At 42.1% G+C, this 22371-nt stretch overlaps 1 protein-coding gene across 9 annotated transcripts in view; it reads left to right on the top strand.

Annotated features, from left to right (window-relative positions):
• IQGAP2 (IQ motif containing GTPase activating protein 2) overlaps window positions 1-22371 on the top strand; it is a 116349-nt gene that overhangs the window by 1856 nt on the left and 92122 nt on the right. For all 9 annotated transcript variants that reach the window (XM_085213696.1, XM_085213693.1, XM_085213688.1 and 6 more), the window contains exon 2: window positions 18539-18638. In XM_085213696.1, coding sequence (XP_085069822.1) covers window positions 18539-18638 — 100 coding nt within the window. The remainder of the gene's footprint in view (window positions 1-18538; window positions 18639-22371) is intronic.

Genomic DNA, 22371 nt, shown 5'->3' with positions numbered 1-22371 from the left:
TGGCCTTGGTCTTCAGTCTCAGGGAGCAAAAGGAGTGGACAAAAGTATCCTTCTGTCTCTTCCATATGTCATTTCTCCTTTGACCAGTGCCCTCTGTATGCATAGGCACTGGTGGATGTTAAGTCACTCAGATATTCAGCCTGTTGTAAGTTGTAGATTCTCTTTATAACTGAAATTGCACTTTGAATCCCTGAGAAGCACAATTCCCTACACTGAACAATGCATCTACAGTGACTTCCCTAGAAGAGTTAATAAGTTGTCCAACTTAGGCTATCAAACTCTCAAGTCGTCTTGCTCTAGCAACCTCATACTGCTTTTAACATTTAACCTAACCTGGACTTTTGACTTTGGCTTCAAGTTCCTGGCAAAGCCTGCAGGTTGCTCTGAGGAAGGTTGGTGCTTCACTGTGACAACCTCTGCTGGGAAATACATGTGTGCAAGTAGCATTTCATTTTGATGTCTAAAGATGCATGCAGATTTCAGGTACATTTTGTAGCCTGACAGAAACGGGTGTGGGGGGAAAAAAATGTAACCCTGAGTGTAAGACCTAATAACACAAAGGTAGAGTAGTTGGGAAGACATCTCTAATTTAAATACTAGCTTTTTGTTTCAAGTTTTGCTGATGTAGTTAGTCAAAGACACGCATCTGGAAAAAATCCTCATAGCTGATCATTTTCATCTTTAGAGCCAGGAAATAGCTGAACAAAACCAAGCAAGAGGATCCCCTTCTGGTGCTAGTTCAGGGTGAACACTATACACTGAAGAAACTGTTTCAGAACAAAGCCTTTGGGCCTTCTTTTAGACTTTTTTGCTGCCAAAACTTTGTGGCTTCATGGACCACTTATTAAAAGGTGCCTCCAACTCTGTATGCTGTCAATAACCTTAAGGTAAAGGAAAGGTAAAAAGCTGTAAAAGTTTTTTCTTTGGTGCTATGCTGAGTTTGTCAGATGTCTGCGTCCAGCACAAACTCAAGTGAGATCATGTAAGTAAGAAGGAAGTAGCTCATACAGCAGAAACTGTGTTAACAGGCTCACTGCAACTGAATTTATGTAGCTGGTTTCCAGCCTGGCTACAGCTGTTGCCTGGCTTATTTCTCATTCCCAGCACAATCAATTGCAGTGTTTGACCAAATTGCAATGAATGGGGGCTTAATAGAGTTCAAGATACAAGCTATTTCTGTGATGAAAATGTTTGGTGTCATGGAAGACTGTGAAGATGAAAAGTGTAATTCTTGGGAGTACCACCCAGATTAACTAAATGTAAAGTCTGGGATGTAAGGCAGCAAATCATGCAGTGCTCTTCTTTGAGGAAAAAACTTTGTTCTCTTTTTATCTTGGTATCTCGGAAACCTGTGTGAATTAACAAACATATATGTGGATTCTGTAAGAAACACCTGAATGGCTTCATGACACTGCTAGGAATGCAGTATAGCTGTAGTGAGCACAGCTATGGATGTCTAGATTTGCAAAGGATTTCAGGCATTTCCATGCTCTGTATGTCTGAAAACATCTGTGTTAGTGGCCCCAGGTCCCTTCTCTAAGCAGAAGGGAAACTAAGTGCTTCAGCATCACCCAAGTTACTGAAAGGGAGGTGTGAAGATATCTGTCTGAAAGAAGTATCACACAGTCTCATCCTCTAGTTTTGTTCTTCCTGTGAATTGAAGCATGGCTTTGCTGTCGATAGCTTCCAGCTTGTCTCATTTTGATGAGCAGATAGAGAAGCCTTCGTCTTCTATGCTGAAGCTGGACAGCTGGCAAGTGGGTCTGACCTGGGTGTGTGCTGGGTGTGTGCCAGGCTGATCTGTCTCTGGTATCCAGTGGTGAGGGTCGTGTTGCTGCTTCTGGTCACGGTTCCCAGGAGTGCCTCTGCCTGGTGCTGGCGGTTATTGGGTGAGACAAATGAGCAGCATGGAGCTTTGAGGGCTGCCCTGCCTGTGGAGATAGGCAGGGCAAACCCAAAGTGTAACACTGCCAATGCCCTGATGAAACTGCACCCTAATTCAGCAGGATGTGAGTGCTTGCAAAGTAGTGACTTTTAGAAAAGTGGTTAAATGGAGAATCTATGAATTCGCCTGTATTGAATGCAGGGGAACAAAAGACAATTTTTTTCAACTGGATAGGAAAAATTCTTTTGGTAAATGTTCCATAGGACTTTCTTAAATGAAAACAGATGGGTAAAAAAGCTTTAAAAAAAAAAAAGCTTAACTGTATCCTATGCATATATATTCTTCTGGGTGTATGCTTTCTTTAGCACTTGCAGCTCATGAGAACACTTTCCTTTGTTATTGATGGGTGTAATTTGGCAACCAAATACTGTTTATCTCTTCTACTCTTTTGTACATTGGTAATAATTAAACTGCTGAATGAGAACTTGAAAAGTTTAACTGCTTTGTTTAACCAAGTGCTCATAATTCATGTGGTAGGAGTGGCTCCATGTGCTTTTTGTGGAAGGCTCATCTTCCCTGAAGTCTCCTGGTGAAGAAGGGAGTGAGCTCTGTTACAGCATGCTTACAGCTACTTGAGTGTTGTTGAAACAGGAAATATTAATATTGCACTGGAAGCAGGTTTTATAGCACACGCGAGTGCGCTAGATCAAGTCCAACACTGGAGGCGGTGAATTGGAAGCATGCAGATGCGCAGCTTGCCTTCTCTGTTAAGTGGGGTTTCAGCTACATAGTTGCTCTAGCTCAAGATTTAGTGGTCACTATTGCTGATTCCAGTCTGCTGTGAGGTTCTAGGAGTATGTTGGGTGTAAGGTAGGGGAAAAAATGCCTGGCAGTGATAGGCAGGATTGGTGGGTCATACTTCAGTGGGATGATAAGCACACTGTGTTCTGCCTCTCACAGCAAATGATTAACTTGATGTGTTTGCTTTACTACTGAGGCTGTTTAGATGACATATATATATATATATTTTTCTCTGGAACATGCATCTTCAAACCACTATGTGTTGTGGAAGCAAACTGCTGGCAAGGTAGAGAGGGAGCAATGCCCACGCTTGAGATGGTGGAGATGCAGTGGGGAGCAGTGTCCAGGGCAGGCATCTTGCTTGTGGGTGCAGTGAGAAGGGCAGAGGCATGGGCTGGGCCCTGCACAGCTCTCTGGTGGATCAGCACTTCCTGTGCTTCCGTGCTTGTGCTCGTCTTCAAAAAACCACAGACATCTGCAGCAGGGTGCCAGTGCTTGGACTGGGGTTGTAGCAGAACATGCACTGCCTCAGCATCAGAGCTGGGTGGAGGGAGATACAGGTGGGTTCCCCTGTCCAGGGATTCTCTTGTCTGCCAGGCCATGGCTGGTGAAGGCAGGCATTGCTTCAGTCTGCTACATGGGACAGAAAAGGGGACCAGGGCTCTTGGATATCTGTGGAGCAGAGGAAAGGAGTGCTTTGTCTTAGAGATCAGCTTCCCTGTTGCCCCTCAGTCAAGTGGTGTCTGCAGAAACTCTGCAGGCTACTCTTCTTTTGCTCTTAAATATGTTTTAAAATGCTAAAGAAAATAAACAGCTGATAAGAATGTTTGTTGTCAGTGTAAAATTAAATTGCTGTTTTGCTCAAGTGACTGTGTCTTTGCAAGAAACTTACCTGGGGGATCATGTCAGTGCTATTCTTAACACGTTGCTCAATGCAAATCTGTAGGGAGTCAAATTTGAGCAGTACCTCATGGCTCTGACTCACATCCATGGGCAAACAGCTGCCAGCCCATGGAGCTGCTCAACATTCAGCCTCCAGAGCTGGCAGGGATTGCAGTTCCCTACTCAGGAGCTTCTCCAGCTTGGGAACTGTAGACTGAGCACCAGCAAAAGCAGACAGTAAGGGACATACTCTCTGCACATCCTCCCCTGTGGACCTTCACCTACTCTGTTCATAGTGTAGCAAAAGCCCTGTGGCTTCCAGTGAGGTGTTCATATTGACTCTTATCTGGCTCCAAAATCTATCTGGACGTCCAGACTGGGAAATGAATAGTTGTACATACTAGCCCTATTTTATTGGCCATTTCATCTGAAAAGTGAGGGTATCCTCCCACACTCGTGCTTGATTTGTACAGCTACTCAGAATGCTGGGTGTATGTGCAGATCCTCCTAGCAGCCAGAAACCCACCATAGGGCAATAACTGGGGAGCTGAGTTGGGAAAAGCCTGAACTATTTACAGAAATATTATGTATTATGTAATCAGTATTCTGCAGGGTTGAAGGCCAGTGAGTCTTCTACTTGTGTTTTTACAGGAGTACATGGCTCAGTACAAAGGATACTTGTGCCTGGAAATCCAGTTAAAGTGACAAGATAAAAAGCTTAAAAACTGAAGGACGCAGTGGCTTTGCTGAAAACATGGTTCTGTATCTAGGTACAGCTTCTTTCATAAGTGAAACTGCTGATTTCAACCAGCCTTAATTACAGTGGGATCCCAGCTCCCACCTCGCTGCTGACCTTTGCAGATTCTGCATAGCCTGAACTTTCTGAGATGCCTTCAACTGATCTTATGCACTGCTGTGAGCTTTGACTCTCAGTGGTGTGGTGGCACAGAGACCCAGCCTGTCTGGAGTCTGATCACTCCTTGAAAAGCTGATCTGCGTGGCTGGGTTTCAGCCTCTGCAGGGCTGCGGTGACACAGCTGCTCATGCTGACCCTGTGACAGGCAGTATTTATGGCCAGGTGGAACTGCAGCAGCCAAGATTTAAATGAGTTTAAATTGCTCTGGAACCGCACCCTGAAGCTGTGGTTTTGTGTGTGTTTTCAGTTGGTTCTGCTGGTGTGAGAAGCAGCCTTGACTCTTTTTTTTCTTTTTTTTTTTTTTGTTTTTGGCTGGGTCAGTCCTAATCCAACAGTCAGATCTGCCAACCTGATGGTATAGCTGGCATGGGTATGAGCACCAGGATCAGGCCAAGCTAATCTGAGCTGTGTTACTGCTGCATGTGTTGGTGAAACGTGTCTGCAGAGGGGCAGTGAAACATGGGAGTGACAGTATACAGGGGGGGTCCTGGGCACACACAGGTGGCCTGTGTGGGTGGCCCTGCTTCATACACTGCAAGCTCAGTGCCCCATCTGCCTGCCAGGATGGGCTGTCTCTCAGCTTTCTTCTGGCCAGAGCAGTTCTGAATTATGAAAATGGTTGTGGGTTGTTTTTTTGTTGTTTTTTTTTTTTTGAAAGAATTTGGTCTCGCATGCCGTAGTTTCATAAAGCCACAATTGTTGGTAAAGGTGCTGCAGCATTCATCAGGTGCTGCTGAAGGGCTATGAAAACTGTAAGAAACTGTCTAAAAATTGGACTACTTGAACAAGAAGGGAAAAATACGCTTCTTGTGCAAAAAGTGTCGGTGTGTTTTTTCCATCCCATCTTGTAACACTATTCTGAGTTGCAGGGCCTCAGAACTGTGGGGACAAGAAACGGTTTGTAATATGCACTGCTTGTTTCTGGAATTTTTACTTGTGGCAGGGAAAATAATTGACTCAGTCGATATCTGTCTGGCCTCTGTTCAGCAGTAAACAAGGCTTGATTTCCATATGCTCTCAAAACAATGTAACACAAGAAATAACACACTGAAATAGCAGCGCAGGGCTTGCAGTAGTGTAATTTGTGCTGGAAAGAACAGCAATTATGCTTAGATTAATCTGGGATAGTATTTACCCAGGAAATATGTTTGGCTGTTTCTACTAAACTGGGCACAGAGAAAACATTATTTAATTGTATCTGAGCTCAAGCCGTTTTGAATACCACTTTTCAGAGCATGGCAGAGCAGTTATTGCTGTGCTACGGTCTGTGGTGGCAGAGAGATGGACAAGACTTCGTCTGTGCGTGTTAGCCAGATTACCTGCAGTGGTGCGGTGGGACTGCTTGTCACTTTGGGCTTGCGTCACCTCTGGCCATGGTCATAATAAATCTTTAGGAAATGCATTGCAACACTCTGAGCTATACGCGTTTTATCATATGGAAAGGAGATAGAGATATATATCAGGGGTGGGGTTGGAGACTAAATGCATGATTTTGCTGAAGATTTAACTGATGTGGATTGTTTTGAAACAAACTGAATGTAATTTTTGTTAGTATTTTGGACAGTAAAAAAGCAAAATAAGGGCTGCTGTTTTCCATAACAGTGGACCATGGCAATAACACTTGGTAATTTCTCCTTTTTTTTTTTGTAACTCTTGAACAAAATTAAGTACCTCCACAAATATTTAGAGACACTTCTGATAAAAGTGAATTTCTGTAGCATTTGCCTATTTCTTTACCTGAAACTACGGCAGTAAGCTGAGGACCAGCAATAAAATGCTGCTGTGCAGGCTGAAAATGCAGCTTGATGAGGGGTGTGTCTAAGTTCTCCAGATGGATGAAGAAAAAAGTAATCAAAGTGTTTGGGTTCCTAAAGCAATAGCAGAATTTGTCTGTAAAATCCACAATTGTGATCAAGTTATTTCAATTTAATTTCCAGAAGTCATAAAACGGGCTTCCTTGGAACCTGATCATCTGCATGGAAACTGTTGCCTCTTTGGAAGAAGTGTCTTCCTTCAGCTCACTCATTACAGCAGTTAATTTGCAGTCTAGCAAAAGCTGAAAAACTGATAGTGAGATAAAAAGCCGTGTTGTGATACTGAGTCTCTGCAGAATGAGCTTCCGTGTAGCATTAGCAGTTGTGATGGAACGGTTATTTTTCAGACTACTTTGATCCCTGAAGTGGTTAAGTGCCTTGTAGTAAGGGGGATAACAATAGGTGGTATGAGTGAGAAACCAGCACAAAGCCCGGGAGAGCAAACTGTTAAAGCTGTAGTGAAAGTGCAACGTTTTGAAGCAGTGCTTCTGCGAAGGGAGTGGACTGCAGCCTATGTAGGAGATGACAAAAGTCAGCACTGAGCCCTTGCAGATGTGATTTCCCACGCTGGGTTTAGCTCTCAAAACCTGAGAGAGCTAATAGCTCAAAATGATGCTAAACTTATGTGCCTTGCTTGTCCTATGTTGCCACAACAGTGATGAATGCTAAATGCACTTCCCGTGTTTTAGCAGTCTCTGTTTTGCTATTTCAAGCAGAATGCTTTTATTTTGAGGTGTATCTCCTGATAGTCTCTTTGCTTTTTTCTTCACAACTGACATTTAACATTGTCACTGCAGTGTTTTCATGAGTGGAAACACACTCAGGGCAGTGAAAAGGCTGTCCTGAGGTCAGCTCTTGCTGCATTAATCCAAATCTTTTTGAGTGGACTATGCAGTGCAGACAAGCAACCTGAAAAATTAAAGACAAGAGGTGGACAACATTTTTGTATCAGTTTAGAGGAAATCTGAATTCAGTAGGTCTAACAGTCATGCACCCACCAGTTTCTACACATGATTTAGCGAAAGCATATTTTGTGGGTGCACCTGTCAGTGACTTGCAGTGGAAATGGAAGAGCTCTGTATATTGATAAGGGGGAACATCTGGCCCACTTCAGATCTGATGATTATGCAGTGAGCAATGGTAGATGTGTCTTTGTCACTCAAACTAGTTCTGACTCCCAGTATTTAGGCCTTAGAACTGTTGAGTGAAAGGGTGGAGTTTTGTTTGCTCTTTTCTAACCTTATTGTGAGAGCTGAGATAAGGCTTTTAGACTGTTGGTGCTTCAGTTCACTCCCTCAGTTTTAAATCCTGGGAAAATTTAATTCTTATTTCTGGGCATGTATTCCAGTGAGAAATAAGGGTCAGATGGCTTGGAGAAGTCCCTAGGTGCAGCATGGGAATTGCTGTACAAGCAGTGCTTGCCTGTGACTGGTGCCCAGCAGTGAGGGAGCCCTGGGAGAGGATTAACTGGAGCCAGCGCTGCTGGTCCTGATAACTCTGTGGGCTCTGGTTGCTCACTGTGGAGCAGAGGCAGACAGGCAGGCTGCAGGTGATAGATGAGGCCATTACTGATATGGCACTGCCTTTGAAGTGCTTACCTGCGTGGGTATAGCATGTTTGTCTTCTACCTTCAAGAACCTATCATCTCACCTATGAGGCAGGAACAAAGAATGTCTCTCCTGCCTTACTGTACCTGGATGGACTGGCACAGTCAGTGACAAGTTTCTAGGGTGCGGTCTGGGTTTGTGAGCCCTTATGCTGCACCTCTGTCCTCCTTTTTTCTGCTGGTTTCTGCTCATGCAGGGTCACCTCAGCTGGAGAACAGCCAAGTGCATTGTGGTCTGAATTGTTATGCAGGCAGCTGAGCTGCTCTCCCTGGAGAGCTGGGAACACTGCGGAGCTGACCTGTCGCTGCTACAAGGTGCAGAGAGATCCCTAATTGCCTGAACTTGTTACCATGTCTGTCTATTGATGTTCTGTACCATGTTATTACTTTCCTGTGATTTGTAGGCCATTTTTATATTAAAACTTTTCAATTTAATTCTATGGGTCAATTAATTCTGTAGAGGCAAATTAAATTGGCTCAGCTATGTTGTCCCTACTTCTTAAGGTTTTCTTCCTACCCATTGACATCTAAAAAGCTGCTGCGTGCTTATATGTAAAAAAAAATTGATATTACAAACTTCGAAGGGACTCTAGCAATTATTTGGGAAGGGAAAGTGAAATGTTCTCCAAGTTTAAGGCTGCCAATCTCATGACACGCATGTTTTTCTATTTTTATTAATGTACTATTGTTTGTACTTAAAGTAAAAAAAAAAAAGCTTTCAATATTCAGGTGTTTTCTGGATGTCCTTTCAGAGTGCGGAGAGAATTAAACAGTATTTTAGACTTCAATAGACTCTGCAGCAGACTGACAGCATGGAAGGGAGCAGGGGACAGTGAATTGTTGAAAGAGCCCTGAAGTCCGGATGTCAGGACGGAGTGTCTCTATGTGCAGTCTTTCTCAGGATTTACCCAGTTCTTAAGCGATGTTTTTGCTTCTGGCTTTACTTAGGCAAGTGTTTCTGTCCTCCTGAGTCTTATAGTTCAGATGCTGAGGCTCATGCAACTCTTGTCTGTGTTACTCAGACTCAGTTTTCTCTGCAGAGCATCTCTCTCTTGCTACAGCATTCCTACTTGTCATCTTTTCTGCTCTTTGAACTACATCTAACCACATTTTCTTCTGCCCGCAGTGTGAGTTTTCTGGTGGGGCGCTTTCTGATGTTAAACTCCCAATGATGTGAACATTGAATCAGTTTGCTAGCTGTTCCCTCTCAAACAGGTTATCATTCTGGGCCTATTTTAGGAGGTGAAAGGAGCTTTTTCCTTCTTCTCTCTCCCCTCCCCTGCTCCTATTTTTGTCTCTCTCCATTCTCATAGCCAAGAGCAGCTGCTTATTTATCAACATCCATGCAGAAGGCAGAAGTGCACCTGAAATTGCAGTTGTGGTCTCAGACTGTCACGCGAATCAGATTTTTGACACTTGAAAGACCAAAACCAATGATATGTAACAGAGCTATCTCAGTTGGTGATCATTTAAATGGCAAGCAGTGTTTTGAAATTCTCCTGTGGAATAATGACAGTGACCAAAACTAGGTTTCAACTAGCTTGCAATTTGGTGAAGCATCAATACTCTTGTCAGTAATCTCTGGCTTCTTCAGACTCTAGGATACCCTGTTGCCACAGTAAGCCTAGTACTTTTTCTGTTCTCTTGAGAGAACTAAGACATCTCAAACAGCTTAGTTAGAGTGACCTTAGTTACTGTTTGCAGAATAGAGCATCTAAACAGACAGCCACAGGAGTGATAGAGCCATAGGTAAACTCAGCATGTGCACAGAGAGGATGGGTGGACAGTCCTGGATCCAGGCTCCCTGTTGTCACTGCAGTGAGTTCAGTCTGTGCTCTGTCTTTTCCCCCTGACAGCCTCTAGTGACAGCCTCTAGTCTTTCCTGTTCTTCCGCTCTGCAATGACTTGTGCTTCATCCGCAAACATTTATGGGTGGAGTTGTGGCTGCAGGTGATAGTGTCTAAATATAATGAAACATGCCTGTGGGGCTCAGCAGATGTATGTCTCTTTTTGCTGCAGACAGTAACATTTTGCTATGCCGTTCACGGCTGAGCTGCTTATTTTGCTAGCCTGGCAATATTTTTCATAACTGCTTTTATATTTTGTTTGTGTTAAGTTGAATAGGTAGGTAAGGAAACTTAATCCATATTGCAAAATTTTAGCTTTATTAAAGACTGTTAATGTATATTGCTAGTAAAAAAGCAAACATTTAAAGTAATTCTAGTGAAACGAACAGAGCAAATGTGTTGAAATACATGGAATTCAACTCCCAAGTTTAAGAAAGCAGTGAATATATGAAACTGACAGAGGAACCTTTCACGCTTTAATAGTTGATTCCTCATGAATTTACTTCTGGAGAAGGAAAGCCTGTCAGAAACTCCTACTGGAATATATTGTATTATTTCAAATGCCTCGAATCCCCAGTGAGAATCTTAACTGTTGATTTTTTTTTTTCAACATGCCTTATTTAAAAGCCCACATGAAAAACACCTTGCGTGCTCTCTGTAGGAATTTAACACACCTTTCAATCTGACTAACTCCCTTAACAGTGTAGATTTTCCCAAGCTTTTCTCAAGCTTGACTGTGATTATGACCATCTAGGTGAAGATGTGATGACCTGCCAGGGGAAGAAATAACTTGTCATTGGTGTTCACTGCCTTTTCATTTCCATCAGCCTGAGTTCTTAAAGCTTGCAACTTTATTACAGTAATGTAGACTGAGTTGGAATCAGCAAACAGTTTCAAGGTTGACTAGGTAGTTCACAGAAAGAAACTAACAGTTTTAAAGGTACCCTGAGTACCTGAATCTTGGGGATAAGATAGTTGGATTGAGGTAACCAGCTAGTGAAGTGTACAGAGATAAACAGCTTTAATAAGGAGTTACCTGAAATATTTCTATGCATGATGAAGCTGGCATTTAAATGTCAGTGGAAGCAGCTGGCAACAGGCTTAAAAACTGCATTTCATGTTTATAATTTTTCATGTTTATAATTTTAGATGACAACGTCTGCTTTGAAGCTAATTGAAATTGGTTAGGTTAGATTTTCCTTCCTTCAAACTCACATTCTGTCTCCCTCCTTGTTCCTCCAAGCATGTAGAACAAATGAAACAAATACGCTGAAGTTAAAATACAGTGAGTTTTATTTTACTGCATGAGTTAAAGTACCCTAGCAGGCAGGAGATGTCTACACTCTGGTATCATTATATTGTAAGATAAGATAGAACTACTTAATGTCTATTGCCTTTACTATAGTGACACTTTTATTGTACTGCAGAAAGCTTGATGTCTGAAAGTAGACTAAAGGTTATACATAACTACATGCAAAATGAACATTAAGCATCCCAGCTGTGCATATGATTACTTGCTGAGTGCCAAATTCATCTTGCATCTGTGTAGTTAAATGTGACTTTGTGAGAATTCAGGTATCCTGAGACGTGTCCCTGGAGTCTGTCAGCCCTCTGCCAGGGTCAACATTTGACAGACTCCATGAAATCTAACAGTTTTGATACTTGGCTCCAGAAGCATGGGTTGTGGTTGCTGTTGCATCACAGACCCTTTGTATGATACCACTAAGGTTCGTGAATTGAAATAGTACTCCATTTCTGTAAGTGGATGTGGTTGGACTTTGTGGTATGAGATATAGAAGACTGAGGCCTTTTGTCAGAGAAGTGAGGGAAAATGACTCTAGGAGAGTGAATGGACAGGCATAAGTCCCCACAAGAAAACTCCAGGGAAGGAGCGGTTTAGCAAATGTTTTATTTTGCATCAAGATGTCCTTTTACTGGACTTACTGTAGTGAAAATGGTGAAATGGTGCTTCATTTTTCTCTATGTAATGTCTGGCAGTGAAATCTGGTCCAGAACAGTGACCCGGTAGATCCTGCATGACAGATTTGTGAGATTGTCTGTCTGGAAGATGTGTATTTGTGTATGAAAATCTGAGCCTCCATAGTTCAGACAATGTAATAACTAAATTAAGAAATCCACTTGAGTCTTTTCTGAGGGAAGGAGAAAGCAGTTATTGAGGGCAAAAATAGAAATTCCAGATTGAAGGGCCTAATAATTTGATCAAGTGTGTTAGTCTACTGTCTCTGGCGAAACTATCATCCATGTTCACAACTGTGATAGATTTTGGTTGCTTTATTTTCTATTCAGAGCCCTTTCTGGAGCAGATGTTCAGCAAATTGACTCAACTTCCTTAACTGGAACCACAGAAGGAAGGCTCAGCCATCTGGTTGTATTGCAGAGACATGTTCTAGCTGTTTGTAACTGTGCTCTTTGGAAGAGGAAGTCTATAGAAGGCTGTCCTGGCTAGAATATTTGATCTTTCTACTGAAGAAAAATATCTTCTAACACAACAGCAGTCCTCTAAGTAATGAATGCCCTAACAGAACTCCTGTAATATATATTTGGTTTTGTAAGAAGTTTTTCATTGGTGACCTCTTGAATGATCTCTGTTCAGTTTTAGGTGGCATATTTTCATCTGCACAGTCTGTAAACTCTGGCACTAGATACCTGTGATTTGGTATTTGGGAACAGAGGCTCAGGAGGAAATTCTGTCTGCCTCTGTAGCTCTGAGCAGTTTTTTTTCCAACAGCCGTGTAAAACTCTCCACACTTTTTTTCAGCTGCCTGGAAACACTGTAAGCTTGGATAATAGTGAACCTGGTCAGAGAGTATGGCCACTTCACAAGCCTGCTCCAGTTACAAGGGCTGGCTGGTGCCCCATTTGCTAAGGTAGCTCCAGGAGCAATTATTGAGCCATGGTGGTCTATGCAGAGGCAGTCCTGTCTACCTGGAAGAACAGATTTTTACAGAAATAAAAGATGAAATTAAATTCATTGGACTAGATCATTCATGTTATGAAAGCATACAACTACTTAATCCTGTAACCTAAGATTTGGCATTAACCTTGATCTAAAATGCATTAAGTTTTTTCTTGAAGCTCCAACACTGACGTGTGATAGCAGATGTTTCATGTTTAAAGATTTTCATGGTGCAGACAGCTGCAAATGGAAAGCTGCCCGGAGTCTGCTCATCACTGCTTTTGTACCTAGCTCTGAATTCACCATAACAAAGCATCACTCTGGAGGTTTTGTGCAAGAGCTTCTTGGCTTTTATTTTAGTGTTCTTTGAGCTAATGCAGTACAACAGTTAAACATCTACCAGTGCACTAGTTCTGGTGATATGGAGATAGACTTGGGCAGAGCAGGGGACACAGAATTTGCAGAACTTCCTGCCATTGAGCAAGGGCTGTGAGTCAGTATGCCAGCCTTCTTATACTGCCATCTGCTTTACACAGCTCTTGGGATAGCACACAGCTGGTACTGTGAAATGAGATGTAGATGATGTTCAACTAATACTCTGGTCAAAAACCTTTATTCTAGCATTTCATTGTAGTTTGTTATATAACTTTCCTTCTCCCTCAGTTCCAAACTTACTAACTTTTCTCTGTTACTGTTTTTTTGAGGTACTATACTGTATGGGAAACGTGGAGGTTGGTGGCTCTGTCTGCAGCAGTAGGGTTGGAGCTTGATGATCCTTGAGATCCCTTCCAACCCAAGCCATTCTGTGATTCTCTGTCCTATACTGATGACTGTTGTTGTGCCAAAAGTCACTGTCTTCCTTGCTCATTTCTCATTTTCTACGGGAAAATGTCTTTGGTGGCAGGAACCTGTGAGGAATTGGCACAGGCAATTAAGATCATCTTTGCCTTTGTCAGTATAAGTCTTTGGGTTTGCTTGTGGCAAATGCCTTGTTAAAGGACCTACCTTCTGTAAGTAGCCATGTGCTGTTCCTGAGCTACTGCTGACAATCATGTCTAAGTATGAATGAATGACCAGGAAGCCTTAATTGGTGCTATATGTGTTATGATAATACTTTTCCCGGCCTCAGTTTTTAAAAATTAATATTAAAAATGTCTGTTTTGGAAATTGCTATCCCAGAACAACTTGGATTTTTCTTGTAAATGATTCCATAAGTTTACATTCAAAAATTAAAACTAAAATTAGTTTTTCTTGTATGCTCTTTAGTTCTTTTATTGAGGTTTGAGTCTGGCTTCATTTAAAAGTAAAATTCATGTATCCATGGGAAAGATTGAAAGTCACTGTGGATTAGACCTGTAAAAAAAAAAAAAAAACAAAAACATATTTACTGTTGTATCAAGTACAGAGACACAGATGTGAAAAATATGATAAACTCAGTGTTAATGCAGATTATATCTAACCCTGGGACCTTCAAAATCTTTGTCATGGTTATAGTAAGAGGGCAATATTTGCATAGCTAGCAGCTGTGGAGCTCTTGAAATTATTGTGTAAGCTGAGCAAATGGGAACCTGAAATTCTGCATCTCTTTCCAGGTGCTGTTGTTAAAGATTATGGCCCCTGTGCACCTAATCCTGTCACAGATTTCAGTAACTGTATTGAGGCTTCATAAGCAGTGGTAATGTTTCTGAGAGCTCATTATGCTCAATCTAAAAGCATTTAAGTGCTCTCTATTTCATGCCGAATCAGACAGAGAAAAAGTTTCTTGGGACACGTTATATGTAGGTGCACATGGCACTTAAGGAGTAGCTGTCATTGCATCAGAAGGCATCAGAAGGAATTCTTGCAATCCCCAGACTTGAAACATTTGTCTACTGTTCCATGTAGGTGCTGCACCATACCAAAATATTTTAAATAAAGGTGAACATGGCTGCAATATGGCAGATGATGGAAGTATTAACTCAGAATAGCCCTGTGTAAACAGACTCGGGAAGTGGACGAAACGTGTAGAAGGAGAATATATAATATAGATCTTAGAATACCACTTTATTCTCCATTGAATCAACTGAAGTAATTGTGGGAAGAGTTTGCTTAGACAATTGTTATATCATATGGTGTGCCACAGCAAGTCTATTTGTTCGTTTTTGTTGAAAATCGTGACAGTTTGAGTTTTAATGATGCTGGTTGTCCCATGCTTCCTACGTACTCTTCCTTCACTGTTTTTCGAGGAAGGAGCCTCTGTAATGAGGGAATCTGACTAAACATTCTTTTTTTGTATGTAATAATTGCTGGCTGATGGAGTGGCAACATCTTAAATGAGATGAAATAGAAAGCTTTTAAGCACTGTACTGGTATTTGTCCATATAGTCATAACATTCTCTCTTAGAGGAAATAGTCATGATGTTTTTCTGAATTCCAAATCCAAAATCCACAGACTGGTGCTGATTCATAAGGTGTGATTTTTAGATATATTTTTTCCAGTATAGCTCCTATATAGTGAGCATGTGCCTTGTTCTGTGTCATTTAGCTCTTTTCAGCAGTAACATTTTGAGTCTGTCCAGATCCTGCTTGGCCATACCAGTGAGCTGGAGGTCTCCAGGCGAAACACAGCCCCGTTCACTCTGTCCCAGTAACATCCTTTATAATAGCAATCTTTTCATTTCAGTTCAGCACTGTCAAGAAGCTACTGATAAAGCAGAATGCATTTATTATTTCATAACTCTTCCCTATCTTCTGACTGATAAGTGCCTTGTTGGGCAGAAAGACCTGAGTTCTCTGTTCTAAAACCAATATCATCTCTGTATTGAACTTCGTGTGAATGGGCATACCCAAAAATATATGCTAGAGTCTATAGTCAAAGACCGAAGCCTTTGCCGTACAAATGCTACAGTACAGTAAACCTTAAGGATCCATTATTTTGAAAGTCTTCAAATTAATTTCCTCTGCAGTTTAATCCTGGTGCTGCCTTTATCCTGAGGATTATCACTGCTGTTACTTAAAAGTGTCTGCAATAATTTGTTTGATGTGGTAGCACTGTTGCTCCAAAGCCAGCATGTGCTGGAGAGACAAAGCATAAAATGGATCTTATCAGATGGTGGTATTGCAAGAGACTCTTCCTAGCATAAGCAGTATAGGGTTGGCCTCCACATACTCTGATTGTTTGGATCTCACTTTCAGCACATAACCAGATGCTTTGACCTGTCAGGAAGGATGCTTGACTTTCTAACCCCTGAGCTGCTGATACAGTACCTCTTCTAGAAGAGATCTGTTATTTACTTTTCAGTGTCTATCAACTACTTGTCCTCTACTTTTATCCTTTTCCCTCATTGCTGGAAGGTTCTCTAAGCAGAGTGATTACAGCAGTCCTGTACTACCTGTCATTGCCTTCAGCCACCCTATGAGTTGATCTTCACAAAAAATTTTAATGAAGAATTTGAAGTTGGCCAGGTCTGTTCCCTCTGGTATGTTCTTGTTGAGGATGGGAGGGACTTGTGGGTATGTAGATCTCAGACTGGATTGTAAAGTATTAAAGTTGTTCAGGTAAGTTCCTAGAATGATGTTTATCAAGTGAGTTGTATGGTTTTTCACTCCCACTTTCAGATAAGCTACCTGTTATGTTGCTTTGATTGATTGTGGCAAGTTGTGTTTGGAGGACAGAGGAAAATGGTGGGAGCAACTAAATGCGTGAGCTGAGAGGAACAAGAAATGAAAGATGCATGTCTTTCAAGAAGGAGGTCAGATTTAGTACCAGCTGTCACATCGCAGTTGACAGGCCATAACAAGTCAGGGCAATTGGCTGGGCTCCTCTGATGGATGGCAGCAGTGCTGCCTGAAGACTTGCTCCAGAGCTCACTGACACAGGTAATGAAGTAGTGTATTAATACTGAACATGTGGCTCACTGGTACTTTGCCCTTGTCTCACAGAGCCAAGACTCCTGTCCAGCAGAACAGTGACAGGATGTGAGATCAGCCTGTCCTGGACATGCTGGTGATGAGGATGACAGAGCTCCACAGCCAGTTTGCCATGCTGAGTGTTCTATGACTTCAACCTCACGTTTACCTCCACACTAGTGTTTCAGTTCATAATGACCTGATTACAGTATCTGAGAGCTCTTTTTAGTGTGAGTCATGTTTATTGGAGATACCATACTTGAAAGAGACTCAGAGCAAGACATTTGTTTTATCAGTTCATGAAACTTCTGCATAACTAGGAGGAATCCATCTTAAGAGCAGAGGAAGATGAGAGATATCAGTTCTTGTGATGATTAAAACTGAAACAACAAAGCTCAAAGCAACTATTTGATAAACTAACAAATGTATGGTAGTTCAGTCCAGTGTGGGCAAGTAGTGTCATTTCTTGTGTACTCAGTGTGTGCTCAGTCCTGTGTATTCCTGCTTGGCAACACAGGCTCTTGGTGTGCTGAAGCAAAAGGGGTCTGTCCTGGGTGTGGTGTCCATTTGGAGAAGGAAGTATTTTAAATATCACTACTGCAAAATGAAGTGGAAGTGATTTTTCTTGACTCTATTTTTTTCATTAACTTCAAATAGATGGGATCACTTCCATTTTTTTCTTTAGGTTCAGCTTTCAATGTATGCATTGTAAAGCACAGATTCTTGCTTTATCGTGGTGTCCTTTATCCAAATGTCTCATATCAGCTCAGGAAAGTGGTTACTCGCTAAATGAAGCAGTTGCATCAGGGAAATGATGAAAACTTTCTTGTGGCTTGCGTGGTCTAAATGGCAGTTCAACTAAAGTAGTGTTGAACAGTGCATTTGGAGAAGAGAGGATCTTCTTTATGGAGTATACTTCTTGATGGTCTCAGCTTGTGGGATTCTGCAGAAAGTGTCTGGCCCTGTTTCTGTCCCCACCCTTTACTTGTATGAGCATGGCTGCAGTTGTGCAGTCACTCAGATCAGAGATGTGATCCTACAAGCAAGCCTCTTCACAAGTCTTGCTTTCCAGCAAGGACTGCTCTGTTTTCCACTTCACAAACACAGCAGTAGGTTAGTCAGCTCTGGCACAGACTTGGAATTTGTGGTTGAGAAACACGATGGAGGATAGATCAAACTCTTCTAGCAGGCACCAGCACAAACAGGGTGTCAGTTTGGTAGCTGGCTTTTGAAGGCTTCCTTAAGCATAAGCCTCATGCTGTGATTGAAACTTAGACAGAAGTCTGTAGTATTGTAATGGCCTTATTTTAGATTAATTACTGGAAACATTTGAACTTCTGGGAGGACTGAAGAATAGCTCACAAGATGGCCTGTGTTCCCTATGAAGGGGGAGATCAGTCATGGGGTAGTTGTTAATGATCAGGGATGTCTCCAGCTGGAGATGTGCAGAGAGTCATTCTTAATAGGTTCCTTAATAGGAAGTGATGTGGTTCAGCAGTAAGGAGTATGAGTACCCAGCTCCTTCATTTGCTTACAGCCCTTATCACAGGGTTCATCAGTGAGAGGCAGCTCACTTTGTTGCAGGTTAACAGCTTGCTGAAACTGCAGTTGGCTCCCAAGTTGCCCTTGAGACACATTTGCAGTGCGTTATTTCCATTTCTGCTGCTGAAGGGGCGGTTCCTCTACCAATGCTCACTTGGGTGGTCCCCAAACTCCTCCGAGTATGTATGAGTTGAAACTGTCAGCTCTCACACATAGCCCCACCTGCATGAGAATTCATTCTTGCCCCCAAGTCAGGTAGTAGACAAATGTGAGACCTGCTAGGTACGAGCATGTTGGGTCTAAATGTTTGAGTGCCAAAGAAGGCCACTTTTTTGGAGGATGGACAACTGTCTTAGTTTCTCTTCTTTGCTTAGGCTTTCAGTAAAACTGCTCTAAACCACTCCTGACGTGTGTAACTTGATATGGCTCTCTGTTTGCAGCTATTGTGGATGATGAAAGGCTTTCAGCAGAGGAGATGGATGAAAGGAGACGTCAGAACATTGCTTATGAGTACCTCTGTCACTTAGAAGAAGCAAAAAGGTGAGTAAATGAAAACATTATCACATACAGCCTTTAAATACAGAAGTTGAGGCATGCTGTGTTCCTGAACATTGTGATACTTAAAACAATTCTTGGATTAAGTTAGTGTTGGATTTTGTAGCATTTCAGTATGAGAAACAAATGCCTAATATGGAAAGATTCCTTGAAAGAAAGAGTTAAATACTCAAGAACATCTCTTGGGAGTTGCTGTGGTGACCAGCGTCAATGAAAGCAAGGGCAGGGTGCTGAAACCTAGGTCTGTGGTTTCATAAGATGTGTCAGACTTATGTGACAGACTGGGGAAATGTTTATCATCCTGGCTGCATGGTTCTCCTCCCTTCTTGATGCCAGCGCTTTTGTGGAGTGACTTGGATTGCTAAGATGGCAGATCATCGCTTGGTATCTTACTGGCTTAATGATCTGTATCAGCTGAGTGTTTTAGTGGCAGTGCGTGGCAAGTGCAGGCAGAGCAGTAAGACAAGGACTCCTTGTCTTACTCCTCTAACACATCAGTCATGTTTACTCCTCTTCTGAAGTGGCAAGCTCTGATCTGCAAGGACAAGGGATTTTATTACTCCTGCTCAACTATACCATCACATTTATTCTTCATTCTCAAAACAAATTCAGCAATGTTTTTGTAATTACAGACCAAGAAAGTAAGATAGAATATCCTTGTGCTTTTAGAGTAGCTCAAACTGCTGCCATTATCATTTGTAAAAGTATACTTCATGCTCAGAGACAGGACAGAGTTTTCTAAGATGCTGTCATGCTCCATTTCATCAGTGATGCTCTGTTGGTAACCATCCCACTTTGCTTTGCATCTGTTGATCGCATTTTATTCTTGATCTCCAGTTCGATGACTTTTCTAGAAATTCCTGAATACAAAAGGAAACCTTTACAATGACAATTAGAAATACAAGATATAAAATCTGGGAAGTATCAGTGTGTGATGGCTAATCATGGAATTCTTAGAATGGAGCAACGCAGGGTACCTCAGTCAGCAATCATCAACAAAAGAGTGCACTGGGCTTTGAGTCTACAATGTTCTCTTCAGTCACTGTCTGGCACTGACAGCTGCCTTTCAAGCAGCTATGGGGGCAGCTAGCTGTAGACGTCAGCCTTTCTTTCTTCATCTTCCTATTCATTGTATTGTACTATTTGTGGCAAGTGTTGCCTCCTTCACTCTTTCTTCCTTTCTTTATGCAGGGTGTTTTCCCTGTTTGTGTATTTAAGGTGACAGTCCTCTCTGGCAGAAGTATGACACTGGCCCTGCTCTGTGCACTCCCATTGCCTCCACTGTGCAGTTTCAGGAGATTGCCTCTGGTCAGCTGAGTCAGCTGGCTACACTGACAGGAAATCTGCAGCTCTTTTGCTGAGTTAGTTTTCTAGTGGTTTAATGAGCTGAATAGTCTGATCAGGGGGTCACTGCAGAATCAGTGCTGCCAAGAGGAAGGGAATGGGGTACAGCAAGGCTTCACCTGGCATACTAAGAGGAGGATCATCTCCACAGAGTGAGGAAACCTCACTCTGAATCAAGCTTTGATTTCTTTTACCTAAGGTTCCTCCTCTATTTATTGCAACTACACATCCTATTGGTTTCAGACAAGATGGAAATAATAAGTAATTGAAGTAACCCTTGAAACTTCATGAGCAAATGTGATATTTTTTACAATTAGTGAATTCAATTAGCATCTGCTCACCCCCCTCCTATTTCTTTCATTTACTTTCATAGGGATTGGTGCTACTAGTGGCATTCCAAGCACTACTTGGTTTTGCTCACAGGTGACAGGGCTCACATCAAACACTTAGCTAGAAACTCCAGGGCTATTAGTACCTGGAAGCATTTTTGGATCTCAGGTTTTGGAATGTTGATGTTAATTGCCAGTGCTACTATGTGAGTTGTGTATGAGTGCTGCAGAATAGGAGACCTTGTGTTTCCCTGGTGATACTGCTGAAGGGAAATTCACAGGTTGAGCAAGTGCAGCAGTACCATGCTGATGGGTGCCCTTCTGTGCATGGTGATGAGCTGGCAGAAAAAACAGCTTCTTTTAAATGAGCAAGAGGAGGAACTGCTTGCTGTTAGTGGTTTGAGTTTGTTTACAACACTGGGTGAGATTGCTTGGGGAGGGAGGGCAATGGAGGAGGAAGGGTGGTGATGGAGGCTTGAGGATGCTGTTAAATGGACGGTGTGGCTTTGGAGGAAGAGAGTGAGGGAGATTTTTCCCTTTGCTGCAAGCTTCTGGGGCATAATTCAGTTGCATCAGGATTTTTGCCCTCAAAGGGGGGTGGAAACACCCTAGCATAAGTCTGCATGAAAACTTAGGGAAATTAGCAGGAATGGTTGTATCTTAAAGCTGTGCAGCTCCTGTCCCTTCTCACCTGTAGAGTGAGTAATGCAAGTTGGGGCGATCTGGAAGCTGTTTGAGGTGAGGAAGGTGCTCAGCTGATGACATAAAGGAAGAATGAAAAGCACTGATAATTTGACCTTTCTGCTCCAGCAACTGTAGCATCCTCCTTGCAACAACAGAGCTTGAACAAACCCAGCTGTGGTAGAAAGCAACATAACCTCAGAGAGAGTAGCAGAGCCATAATTCAAGCTATGGCAAAATGGGACTGATCCACACTTGAAGGCTTGGGTGCCGGCTGCTTTGTCAGAATAACAGCCTCGTGTGCTTCAGGCACAACTCGAGCCAGTGGAGAAGCAGCTGCAGATTCCCCTGGCTGCTGGCAGGGCAGGGACTGTCAGGGTGGTGCTTTGAACACTGGACTGTAAGACAGCAGAGAGCTGCAGCCATTGCCCTCCTGGGTGAAACCTGGGAGAGAGAACTGCATCTCTTCTACTTAATATCTATCTACAGTTAAAAGCTTTTTTTTTCCCTTTGCCTCTTGTAAAACTGAGTGCACAGAGAGGCATCTTCCAGTATTCATGGCTCTATAGATAGCAATGACAATTGAAATTGATAAAGCAAGGCATTTTTTTCATTCACTTGATAACTGCAGAAACAGCTAAGCAGCAGTTTGCGAACAGTGCATTTTGACCCATACTGAAGAGGAATAAATACAGAAATAACCAATAATTAGCAGAGGAATTGGGCAAAACATGGCTTTATGTAAGATACTAAGGAAGGAGCTATGCTCTCTGGCAGTATTTGTAATCAAAACTAAGCAGCAGTTTGCGAACAGTGCATTTTGACCCATACTGAAGAGGAATAAATACAGAAATAACCAATAATTAGCAGAGGAATTGGGCAAAACATGGCTTTATGTAAGATACTAAGGAAGGAGCTATGCTCTCTGGCAGTATTTGTAATCAAAACTAAGCAGCAGTTTGCGAACAGTGCATTTTGACCCATACTGAAGAGGAATAAATACAGAAATAACCAATAATTAGCAGAGGAATTGGGCAAAACATGGCTTTATGTAAGATACTAAGGAAGGAGCTATGCTCTCTGGCAGTATTTGTAATCAAAATACCATTTTATAGTAAAATTTCATGTTGAAAGTTAATGCTGAAGTTAATTAAAATGGTGGATGTCTACTTCTAGCTGCTTTCTTGACCTTTGCGCACTTAATTACACACTAACTGGCTTTAATAAAAACTATTTTTCATTAACTTTCTGTGCTAGGCACAGCATCTGTTATACAGAATAGGAAATTGTTTTTTAAACACAATGAGTAGGCTTGTAGTACCTGTAGAGATCAGTGACGTTTGAAGAGGGTGTTGTATTTCATA

Source organism: Meleagris gallopavo, chromosome Z (assembly GCF_905368555.1).
Source record: "Meleagris gallopavo chromosome Z, MGAL_WU_HG_1.1, whole genome shotgun sequence".
Classification (NCBI taxonomy): Eukaryota; Metazoa; Chordata; class Aves; order Galliformes; family Phasianidae; genus Meleagris; species Meleagris gallopavo.
This window is presented reverse-complemented; position numbering and strand designations above follow the sequence as displayed.